The sequence below is a fragment of the Onychomys torridus genome, chromosome 3, assembly GCF_903995425.1.
Source record: "Onychomys torridus chromosome 3, mOncTor1.1, whole genome shotgun sequence".
Lineage (NCBI taxonomy): Eukaryota > Metazoa > Chordata > Mammalia > Rodentia > Cricetidae > Onychomys > Onychomys torridus.
In genome coordinates this window covers 51,452,572-51,464,943 of record NC_050445.1, presented here as the reverse complement: position 1 = coordinate 51,464,943, position 12,372 = coordinate 51,452,572, and the positions used below count along the sequence as shown (strand labels likewise).

The following is a 12,372-nucleotide window of genomic DNA, read 5'->3' as shown; positions in this document are numbered from 1 at the left end:
AGCTGAGTTCACAATGACCCACGGCAATGTTTTCAACATTAAGAAAACATTTTTTTATTAAAATGAATTGCTACCTAGGAGTCTTTTTGTTTTATATATATATATCAGGTGTCCTTTGTTGTGTGGATTCATGCCCAGGTCTTCAATTCTATTCCATTCATCAATGTGTCTGTTTTTATTACTATAAATATTGTAATATTTTATTATCATAGCATGTTGTTTTTATGACTATAGCTTTTGTACTACAAGTTGAAATCTAGGGTAGTGAAAGACCAGAAGGAGTGAGCACAAAGTCTCACCTCTAGCTAAGGAGGTGTTTGCAATTGAGACCTACTGGGAGAGGGAAAATTAGCTTTCATCACTGTGGGACACTGGGTATATCAAGCACACTCCGGGGAAAGCCACGTGCTCAGGAGTAGTTGACAGATACAGAATGCCTCTCTGCCTTGTTTTTTGATGTTGTTGGCTTTTTGTCTTCTATTTGTTTTTGTTCTTTTAAGGGAGAGAAAGAGCAAGTTGGGTGGGTGGGGTGGGGGAGGAGCTGGAGGAGTGGAATTTATGATCACAATAGATTGTATGAAAGAATTTTAAAAACAAAAAGATTAAAGAACAACAAGTAACCCAATGCTCACGGCAGAAAGTCCGTGAGGTGAAGGCACACAAGGGAAAATGGCATGGTTAAAGCCACCTTCCAAGGACAGTAGCTGCTTCCTCTTTTGCCTTTTAATTAAAAAAAATAGAAATACTGTTTGTTTTTCTAGAAAATTCAGAAATAGAGACAATATGGAAATATAGACATATGCCTTCGGGCAGACACAACTGTATTTGAACCCTAAGCCTGGAATCCCATTATCACCTGACCCTAAATTGCCCCCTTATCTCTTTGTGGGCAATTTCTTACCTGTAATTAGAAATATCCATGCTACTTTTTACTCCTATTAATATGTGGGAAGAGTCTATTATAAAACATTTAAAAAGACTTTATAAATTAGCAAAACTATGCCCATTTTATTAGAGCATTTGACTGTACAGAAGATAAGCCTGTAGACAGAAAAACTGATTAATCCGTAAATAACAGTTCATGTTGGGTTTGGGCCAGCTTCTTTTACCCAAGTTATAAACAACGTTGGCTCCACTAATGGGAAAAGGACTTTTGCTCAGCAGCTCATGCACGCCAGAGGCCTAAGCTACTTGCTTATACTTATCTTCCCATACTCTGCATATTTCATTTAACATTACATCTGACAAAACCAAAATCACTGTATTGCAAGATGAATGCTAAGGTGGGTCTGATATTAAATCCATGTTCTTTCTGTTTTCACTATAATAAGAGATGGGTTTTGGAAGAGTATTTTTATAGAATTCTGTTATGGAAATTCATAGTCTTATAGAAATTTCTGGATTTGTTGAAGAACAGTATTTGATTAGATTTAAAGATTATTTTGATTCAGATTCTCTTAAGACAGTTTAATGAGCTTGAACTTATTTCTTCTTAGAAAAAGAATGGATTAATTGAAAAGCCCCCTGCAAGCTAATGAAAGAGGATAGGTGGTGGTTCTTCACCAGGCATTGTTCGCTGGTCATCCACTAAACAACGATCGTACTATAACTTGCAAGTGTGGCTTCTTTGGACTCACAGCCTGGAGACGCTGTGGAGGAATGGTTTTGAACCAGGTGAAATTACTTCCTAATTCTATCTGGAACCAGAAAACTAGACTCAATGAAAGACAAACCTCCAGTGAACATGAAAGAAGAAAAAGAATCACAGAGTCTTTTGAAAATGGTTAGAATGAATAATGCAGACTTAGATGGTATTACAGAAGAGAAACACATGAGGGTGCTCTAACCAGCTGTCATAATAGATTAATTAAACTGTGGTTATAGGGGGAAATTGAGGTCTTACATGGATGGCAGTGTTGACTTGCGACAGCATTGGCTAAACAGATGTCTTGGAACAGATGAATTTTCTTTCAAATAAAATATATTACTGCCCCACCCTGTTACTCTCAGTTTTAAAAGTAGATGGTGTTCATATCAGACAATTGGGAAAACACTAAAAAGCAACAGAATAAAAAAAACCTGGGAGTCCTGGAAGGCTGGGGTTTCTAGAGCTGGGTTTGTTGGAAACTTAGCTCAGGAGGACTGCCTTCAAACACGAACCCAGCCTGTTCTCATTTTGATTCCACAGACCTTCTGCTGCGAAGAAGGGGGTGTTGGTACTGGGGGCCTAATGACCGCAAGAAGAGAATTAGAGACGCATGTTTATCTCAATACATTTACTCTCATTAAAGTTCATATTCACTGACATCATGCATCTCCTTGAAAAAGTCTGCCCACCCACCATTAATTAAAGCCACATTTTAAAAAGTCAGTGTGTGCACTTTTATTCCAATCAAAAGTAGCCTCCTAAGTTTTGTGGAGTAGGCAGGAGAATATCTGAGGCCTGACAGCTGTTCACCTCTTCGCAGCGAACAATCATGTGATTTATATAAAACACTTCTTTATGTAGGACCTAGTATGTAATAGCTAAGATCTATTGTTTTGAATTTAGAGCTATTCAGTGTCTAATGACCTATTATAAAAACTTCACATATATAGTAATGAGTTGACACTCTTTTGGATACAATGTAGAGTCATATAGCCTATCTTTCCAAATAGAGGAGTCTAGTTAAAAATACCCCCATTCAAATAATATTAAGCAGTACACTCCTATCAAAGACACCACACTTTATAACTTACATATGCTCTATCGATGTCAAAACAAAGGTCAGTATAGATTATTTTTATCTAAATCATTGCACAAACAGTACTTACCAATTTAGGATTGCACAACCATAGTCTATATTCTTGGCAGTGGCCACCAGAAGTTCACAATTTCACGCAAATAAAGAATGTTAATGTTTAAGTTCAAAAAAGGTACTATTTGTAAACAGCTGAGCTCATCCTGTTCATGTGCCAAATAAGAGTCCCTCTTCTTCAGGTTCTTTTAAATGAGATTCGTTCCTTGCAGGAGCACAGTAAGAGGATTACATCCAAACAGATCTGTAGTCTTTTTCAATGCTTTTTCATATCACTCCCTTCTCCACATCTTTCAATTTTTTTTTACAAATTAATATCAGGTATAATTTGACAAAAGACAAATTATAGCTATTTCTTCTGGCATTTATATTATCTGATAGTGATTCAGACCAAACCTTTGATTATCTTGGCCAGTTTCTGCTTTCTGTCCAAAGGCACCAATAACAATACTCTGGTTCTCTTGTTACAGTCCTACCTCAGTAATGCATTGATCATAGGTGTTGGAACAGTTTAATACCAGGTTGAAGTACCTTTGCCTAGCAGTTAAATCTGAGTTCTAGTCCTGACCTCTGACCAACTCTTGGTGAGAACCTTGGGGTGCCAGCTTCCTTATACACCAAATGGGTGTTTGAAGGTGATTGCAGACCAGAGTCCTGTGGACTGGGAGGTTCATCAGGATGAAAGGATAAGGGTGCTTCTTTGGTTCTCTAATTAAACCAGTAACATAAAAAGGGAGGGGGCATTATAGCGAGTTCTGGTTCTGACTTCAAAAGAGAGTACCCCTGCATTCAGGAGAAGCCAACCCACCAGGCTTGGGAATTGCTTTCATGGAATATCTAGAAGATGCTCTGGGTATTGATACACCATACAAGTATTCAATGTGCTATTGCTATTCGGGAGGAAGAACTGTCTGGCAGATGATACCTCCTGCCTGGACTCCACACTGTCCAGAGGGATCATAAAATACTTGACTCACTAAACTGCTCAAAGCAATGGAGTGGACTCCTTGAACTCAGCTGTTGGAAGGAGGTGGGGCATGGGTGGGGATGTCTCAGCCCAGTTAGTGGTACTCTTTAGAACAAGTGGTCCTGGGCTGGGGGATCATTGGAAAACCGTGTGTACACTGCATTTAGTCAACTCTAAGAAATCTGAAGCTAAGCTCTGTCTCAATGAGTCACAAGGACACAGGGCCCTCAAGTGAGCAGGAGAGCAGGTCATACCTTCCTTCCAGCTCTGTTGTTGTGAAGATTCATCAGGGCTCTGGCATCCTTCCCTTTTCTCTCCTTGGCATCTACAAAGGCACGGGCAAACTTGATCCCATAGTCAATGTTGTCGCTGCAGCCACCCCAGTCAAAGGTGCCTTTGCTGTCCTTGGCACTTCCTTTCTTCTTGGGGTCACAGGAACAGGATTTTAGTTCTCCTTGGCTACAGGCCCTGGTGATGGCAAATACAACTCCAGCTGAGGAGATGGCGTAAACAAAGGCAGATTCCCGACTACCTGCAACAAAAATGCTTTTCTTAAAAGTGGTCAGAGAGCCTTGCTTAAAGTGTCCTGCATTGCTATCATATGGTGAGCTGCTCGGCATTTCATCTCCTATGGTGTTCAAGGGTTCTTTGCTAGATCCCAGGCTATTTCTTTAATGTGAATCACTTACACTTAATGTAGGATTTAGTCCATTTAAATATCTAATGTCCAACTCTCCTTAACTACAGAGTAGAAAAGATAAAAGATGGACTTGCTCCCGGTTTCAGCGAATCACATTCCCCCCAAACGCTGGATGTCCCAGAAGAGTAGAACTGGTATGAGTCATCTTAGCTTCTCCATCTATAAAAGAGTCTGGATTCGACAGCCCCATCATTCATTCCATTGAATGCTTTAGAAGTCATCATATCACAGCTTGGAAAAAAGCTGTCAAGACAGACACTTGTCTATAGTCTTGGCTACTCCAGAGGCTGGGGTGGAAGACTGCTTGAACCCAAGAGTTGGAGGCCAGAGCAAACAAACACCCTCCCAAATCTCTAGGCATTTCTAAAGACACTAAGGCAAATTTAACTTACAGATAGTGCAACACTGAAATCAAGAAAATCTTGGGGCTAGAATAGGAAGAGAATTCAGTCAGCCACCAGCCTCTGGCATTAACACTGGAGAGCTGGCTTGCCATCATCTCTCACAAGTAATTGGAAGATTGTTGAAGGTGATATGCAATATCCTTGGGTTACCTACTGTGTCTAACTACTAGGGTGATTTCCCTTTCTTCTGGAACACCTGCACTAATCATTGGTATCGGGTCAGAGACAGTGAAAAACTTTTCCTTTGGTTTTTCTGGAAAGAAACAAATTTACCGCCTATAATTAGACTTGGGCAAGAACTCTTTGGGGGCTTTCGTAGACTTGTTTTTTATTAGAGAGCAGCCTACTTTCACTTACAGGCTGAGAGGTACATATTTCAGTGCAATAACTACATTAAATTATTTTTAATAATCTGTAGTAACTCATAACACAGTGTTGTGGTAGAGTGACAGATATAAGGCTCTTTGGGGTCTGTGTGCACCTCATTTTTCAAGTGGAACTGTATTTCATTGTTATTAGCATAGCTTTTTATTAATGGTTGCTGCAGCAAATATATTAACAATCAAAATAGAAGCTGGACAAGCTAATGCCAATGTAAGGCAGAAAGCAGAGAACCATTCAGTGATTCAATCTGTCAAGACTAGTGTGACTTTTTGAACCACACAGCTGGGAGAACAGACTACTTTTTCGCATTGAAACCTTACTCATTTCCACGTGTCACTCTGTGCTACAGCTTACTGTGCATCTCTTGCAAAATCTGCATTGATAGTCTCATTATTAAAAACCCGGAACGCATATCTACACCATAGTAAATGGCACTTACCTCGGCCTTTTAAGACTATCTCCCTCCATAACTTTAACTTTAACCATGTAAAAGAGAACCAGTTATTTCCAGGGATAATCACTTAGATGAGTATTTGCCATAGGTAGCAAGCAGTGCTCCAAAGAGAGAACTGTGGGCTCCTAGGAACTGTTTCAAAAGTCCTTGCTTATGCTTTACGGCTCACACAGGTGAAGAGGAATTAAGAGGTGCTGACTAATATGGCTTAATTTTGTCTACAGGCTTTTAGATAAATAACACTTATTTATTTTTATAGTTTTGAAAAATTCCTTGCTGATAGTGTTTGTTTATTTTTTGCTTTTTAAGACAGGGTTGCTCTTTGTAGTTTTGGTGCCTGTCCTGGATCTTGCTCTGTAGACCAGGCTGGCCTCTAATTCACAGAGATCCGCCTGGCTCTGCCTCCTGAGTGCTGGGATTACAGGTGTGCACCACCGCCCAGCAGTTGTTTTATCATTCAAAATCTAGTTTGGGATTTGGAGCCCAGTGTCCATATTTACAGATATCATATGTGGGGAATAACCATACATGATTAATGTATTTACCACTAATCTTAAAGTTTGAGCAAGACATTTTGTAAGTGAGGAAAAGCATTGTAGATGTGGATCATAGCATGTTAGGAACTCAAAGCATTTTAAACGTCCTAGAGAGATTTTTGAGGTACAAAATTCATCCTCATGCAACTGCTGAACAATCACATTAACTTGTTGACTTGACCAAAAAATAGCCATTTTCTATAATTCAAAAACAATTTTAAAAAATCATCTTTATAAATATTTGTGATTAGTCAGACATATTCATTAATGTCTAGATATTACCACATGACTTTTTGTTTTACCTCCAGATGTTGTGGGACATGTAGATATGAACTTAAGATGTTTTCAGTTAAGTGTTTTAGATGATTCATTAAAATGCTATGTGTGAAATAGTAGCACATTTTGAGATCTGGCTTCATAACAAAACAAAGTTTGACCACGGGCTTCTTAGAGAAACTGGTTTTCCTTCAGCTCATCACAATTGAAATAAGATCCTGATCTAAATGGTGATATGGATGCTTTCTGGTGTGTTACTGTTGGAACTGCTATCATTTGAGGATTGAGAGCCAATGCCAACTAGGCAGGCAGGCAGAGTTTGTTTGGGTTCGGAGGCGAAACACTGAGCTAGAGTTTCTTGAGGGTCATGGGTTGTCCAATTCTTAAAAAAATGCTCTCTTTTATCCTTACTTTACTTTTCTTGTATTCTTTTGTCTTTCCCTCCTGTAACTTACAAGAATGAACCCTGATCACCTTTTGTTTTTTAAACCTATTCTAGAATTTCAGAGATAGCTACTTAAAAGACTATGTTTGGCTTTTTCACTACCTGTGAAAGAGTAAATTCCAAATGTTCTTAAAAGTCTTTCTGTGCTGGGTGGTGGTGGCACACGCCTTTAATCCCAGCACTCAGGAGGCAGAGGCAGGTGGATCTCTGTGAGTTCAAGGCCAGCCTGGGCTACAGAGTGAGTTCCAGGAAAGAGGCAAAGCTACACAGAGAAACCCTGTCTTGAAAAAAACAAAACAAAAAGTCATTCTGTTTTAGTCTGGGTCTCTAGGGCGCACTAGGCAATTGTTCTCCACTTCTGAATTATCATAGGGGATTTTAGTAGCAATAATGATGTCCCTGCAGCAATGTTAGCCTTCATCTTCCCCAATCGATCACCTAAAGGCACATTTAGGTTTCTAACAGAGAGTTCTTCACAACTGTACACTGAAATGTCCCTCTAAGTAATTAACTGTAAGAGGTCTGTGGATTACTTCATTGGAATTTCATGATTATTTCCAGGATAAGCTGCTGTAGGCCAAATTCAGCCCTCCGCAAACCAATACAAAATCATCACTGACAGTTGCAAGGATCTGCAGAGATGTCTGGGAAGAAGTTGGCCTTCTGTGAAGAATGGAAAGAAATCGTGTGCTGTGAGGGTTTTAAGTTTTTAGCACTTTGGCAAAGTTCTCGGCGTCATCTGTAGGAAGTCCCAATTGGAAACCTTTATTTACCTGAGGCCATAGGCCAAGTCAATTCGTTCAGTTTTCTCCATTAAATCTCTTCCCTCTCAGTGACTGCTAAGTGTTCTATGAAACAATCCTCAACTTTGGCAGGGATGCCATCTTTTGGATCATTTGTTGAAGCTGTTTCCTTTCAGGTCAGTGTCATGGCTCAGCAAGAAAAGCCTCAGTTGACCCTCTGGAACACACACTGGGAAGAGAGACCCCAATCCTGAAACTTGTCTCCCCACTTCCATATGCCCCCACCCCTGCCCAGTAATAATACATTTTAAATTTTTAAATTGCTTCCTTTCACTTGTGATTTAAAGGCTGTTTTTATGTTCACCCCTCCATAAGCAAAGGACTTAGTGGACCTACAAGTTATCACTGTATAAATGGGAATTTCTTCTAATTTAAAACCACTGGAAACTCTTGATCTATTTTAATCAGGGAAAACCTACAAACCATACACCCTGTGATGACTTGTGATGGATATTTGCAAATTCCCTTTGACAAGGTCCAGCACTAATTGATTTACTGGTGAACTAATCTAGGTGAAGTCTTAAAATTCCATGAGGCTGACATTTGCAATTATCCTTTCAAAAATTTGCGATGTCATATCGAAACTCTAAAAGGAATGCATAAGAATATAGTTCTTAAACGAGAGAATAAAATTGCAGAGTATCACAGTAAATTAACTTTAGGGATACTCTAAGAGTGAGAGTACTACGCCCTTGGGGGATTTTAGAGACATTCATTTATGCATTTGGCCTCATAAAACCCTGGGGCTCTGATGATGACATGGTAGAAACACCCTCTTAAGCATTACCAAGTGCACAGCCTGGATGATTTTCTTGGGAATGGGAGGGAGTGAGTGGGGTGGGCAAAAACAAGTGTAAAGTTCTCTGTTTCTGTCTTTGCACATAAACTGTTGTGTTTCTAGTCACATTTCCAACCAACAAATGGACAGAGTTATTTCTTGAAGAATGCTACTTCTGCCAGCTTAATGGATGAATATAACCGGAAAGTAAAACTTGACTTTAATTCATTTTCTCTGATTATATGAGAATAGATCACTAGCTTTGAGTTACTTTCAATATTCAGACACCTAAAGGCTCCCTTTATCTAATTAGAAAAATGAATTAAATCTCCCTGTAAGAGAAAAAGTAATCTCTGTATTCGGAGTCCTTAGTCCTTATTCATAAATATCCTTACTGCCTAAAATGAAGCTGGAAAAGCAACAGGTTCTCACTACAAGTTTACCTTGTCATTCATTGTAATAAATGAATGAGACCTACAATGCACAGGCCTGCACAAAATACAGGCGAGTTCCTGCCTTTGTGGGATTTACATTCTATGGAAAATGGTGTCAAGTAGATACAGAGTGAGCCTGACTTAGTCGAATTCTTAACTAACCAGTCAAAAGTGAGTTGAGATTTGTCTCTACCCACAAAATCATCACAGTGTATTTTAAATAATAATCATAGTCTTTGGATGATCAAAGATTTGAACATACTATCTTGGTCTTCAGATCAAATTCTTCTGAAAGGCTCAAGCCTCAGAAATACATTTTAAAAAAGTGAAAAGAATCCTGCCGTTGTTTCTTTCTTTCCAGAGACAATTTGATCCCCAGTGGTCATGCAGTGTTGAAATGATGGACAGAGCGAAGAATGAAAGGGCACCAGCTTGCAACCCTTCAGCCCACAGTCTCTCAACCTGCTCCACCAAAGGCATATAGACACAAGATCGTTCCTTGACTGCTACAACTCTCATCTCTGGAAGGAGATGATGCTCCCCCAGAGCACAAACTCCACTGAACAGAATGCCACTAAGAATGAGCAGGAGGTTGGAGCACTGGAGTGGGGAAGGTCAGCAAGGCAGGAGACTCACTTCGGAGGAGGACCCGGCCAAAGAGGCTGTGATCTCTGCCCAGGGTGTTGCAGTTCCAGCGGTGCTGTCTGAACTGGTGCTGGCACTCTGCAGTCCACTCGGCCACGCCCAGGCCGATGGCACGCATCACATCTGGGTGGCGGTGGCACAGCTGACGCTGGCGACTCACCAGGCCTGGCACATTGTCACACATCACCCTGGAGGAGCCACCTGTAGCTCTCATGTACCTGCGTGAAACCAAGAGAAAGGCAGAAGGGATGTGAACAGAGTTTGGTGTTCTGCAAGAGACCAGCACTGGAAACACTGAGTATGAATTCCTAGTCTTCTGCTAACCCTAGAAGGCAGGGACTATTTAATCTTCATTCCGTGCAGAAGCAGGCAAGGGAAGCATGGCCAATGACCTGGTCAAAGCTACTTCCAAATAGAGTGACAACTAGCTCCTGAAGTTGGAGCCACCAAATGATGCTTTGGAAGGGGAGGCAGAGGCTGTAGCATCGTGAAGATCAGAGCCTGAAGGGCGGCAGTGTGTTTGGGAGAACACAGAAAGAATTTCAAAGGAGTCTCTGCTCTCAGTGAATGCCATATGTCTGCTTTTGGCTTTGGAGGAAGCTGACCTTTAGAAGTTTCTCACTCCCATTTGTTTGACCTAAATGTCTTCAAAACTGCCAGCATCTATCCTATTAGCACCTGCTGGGATCTGATGCTGCATTCTTCTTACAAACATGCCATTCTTTCTACACCAAAGAATCCTTAAAATGGTTTCATTTTCTAGTTTTTTTGGTGCTTATAGAGACTTTTTTTGGGGGGAGGGGAATCTTTCTGTTGTTATCAAGAGCACTAAATAGTTGAAGAATCAGCATTAAAGCTCCATAAAGTACATTTTGAAAAGAAACTTTAACAAAATATGACATCATTAACTCTGGGCAGATGTTCTCCATTAGTTGTGAAACGTTTAGAAAGGTACCCTTTAGACAAGCCAAGCTGCCATGGGTGTCTTTTGAAGTGACCAGACAAGGAGAGTATCTTTTTCTTGTATTGCCATTATTTTATATGATCATAAAATCATTATAGCTGTGACTTACAAAAATATATTTAAGTGACAGCTGAGAGACAATGTGACAAGATGCCGAGGCAATAAATAACATTTATACACATATGGAAACAGAAATAATCATTTTGTTGAAGGAATGGTCAATCTGATAAGTCATTCTTTGATCCAGTGACAGCAATGTCAAGTTTACCAGGTCATTCATTGTAACAAGGAAGGGGCTAACACCCTCACCCCACCCCCCATTAGCATCAGTGCCTTGCTCTGTTTCTCTCAGGCGATCTGGTGTCTAGTCAGTGACTTTGTCCTGAATTTGGCTGAGATCCTTACCTTTGTCCGATACAAAAAGCTGTGTGGCAGGGGATAGCCAATCTTTCTGAATTGGTATCAGAGTACTTTTAGATCTGCCCTGGTACTCTATGTACAAGAAAGTTACAGAACTCTCAACTCCATCTCTTTTCAAGGTCATAAAGTTGAGCTATGGGGGACGATTTCTGGACAGGCAGAGAATGCTCAAAATAAATCTTAGACCAGCATACAAAGACAGCAGCCTAGTGACCCTTTAGGAAGACAATTTTGAGTAGGGTAGCATCTTGAGTACCTGAGGCCCCATAGTTTTGCATGGAGGCAATAGTCCCGTACCTGGAGGCTGCCTCATGGGGTGAAGCACCAGGAATGAGGAAGGACCGGAAATAATACAGAACCACAGGCTTCAGGTTCTACAACTCCAACTGCCTGGATTGATTTATCTTGAGGCAGTTTTTTGTTTTTTTGTTTTTTGTTTTTTTTTAGAATGTGGGGGGTGGTGGGGTGGCAGTTGTAGTTTTGAAGGTGAATTACACACACACACACACACACACACACACACACACACACACAGTCACTCACACGTCTCTACTAGAGTCAGAGATCAGGCTAGCACAGTGGAATAAGATATTGACTGCTTTTGCTGTCACTCAGCTGGATCCAAACAACCAAACATTAGAGCTCTCATTTGTGGTGCATGTGAATTTTTGGAGTTGTCAAAGCTAAAATGGGTTTTTGAGAAAAGCGAAGGGGTTAAACTCAGGGTGCTGTGATAAGATCTTGTTGCTCCAGAATCCACAACTGCCAGGGCTGAGAAACAGCCAGGGAGGATCTATGCGACCAGTAGGGTCCCTACTCCCATCTCCAAAAATCCATCAGCACCGCGCCCATATGCGTGGACTTACCACCATGAAGAGCTGACCTCAGGGGTGAGCCAGGTCAAGAGCAGAGGGAGCCAGAGCCAGATTCCACCGAGAGGGACGTTCATATTAACCCCCTTGCGTCTGCATCAGGTCAGACTCCGTGTGCGGGCGCCATGCGTGCCCGGAGCAGAAGCGCTCAGCTCCGGGAGCGCCTCGTCACGGCTGCCGGCGCCTCTGCGCCCCCGCCCCCCCGCCGCTCGCGTCTGCGGCTAGTGGTGAGACTCACTGATAAAGTTTCAAAAGACGAGCCCAGCTAGCGATAAAGGGCAGCCGGGACCGCCTCGCCCACAGCCAATTCCCCAGGCGCTGCGAGCGCAGGCAACCCCGAGCTCTGCGTGCCTCCTGCGCACCCTGTCCTTTCGGTTCCCCTCCAGGCACAGCCAAAGAAGGGGGCGCTGCGCCGGGCGGGGCGTGGGGGGCACCAGGTTTTATAGAGGAGTGGGAGAAACGATGGCAAGAGATGCCTCCGGGTGAGGAGGA

General features: G+C 41.6%; 1 protein-coding gene across 1 annotated transcript in view; it reads right to left on the bottom strand.

Moving 5' to 3' along the window:
- Wnt2 (Wnt family member 2) overlaps positions 1 to 12,039 on the bottom strand; it is a 39,737-nt gene extending 27,698 nt beyond the window's left edge. Inside the window, exons 1-3 of the mRNA XM_036182385.1 lie at positions 11,875 to 12,039; positions 9,616 to 9,842; positions 4,020 to 4,297 (exon numbers count right to left, since the gene is read on the bottom strand). Of these exons, the coding sequence (XP_036038278.1) occupies positions 4,020 to 4,297; positions 9,616 to 9,842; positions 11,875 to 11,957 (588 nt within the window). The 5' untranslated portion in view covers positions 11,958 to 12,039. The remainder of the gene's footprint in view (positions 1 to 4,019; positions 4,298 to 9,615; positions 9,843 to 11,874) is intronic.
- Between the last annotated feature and the right edge of the window lie 333 nt (positions 12,040 to 12,372).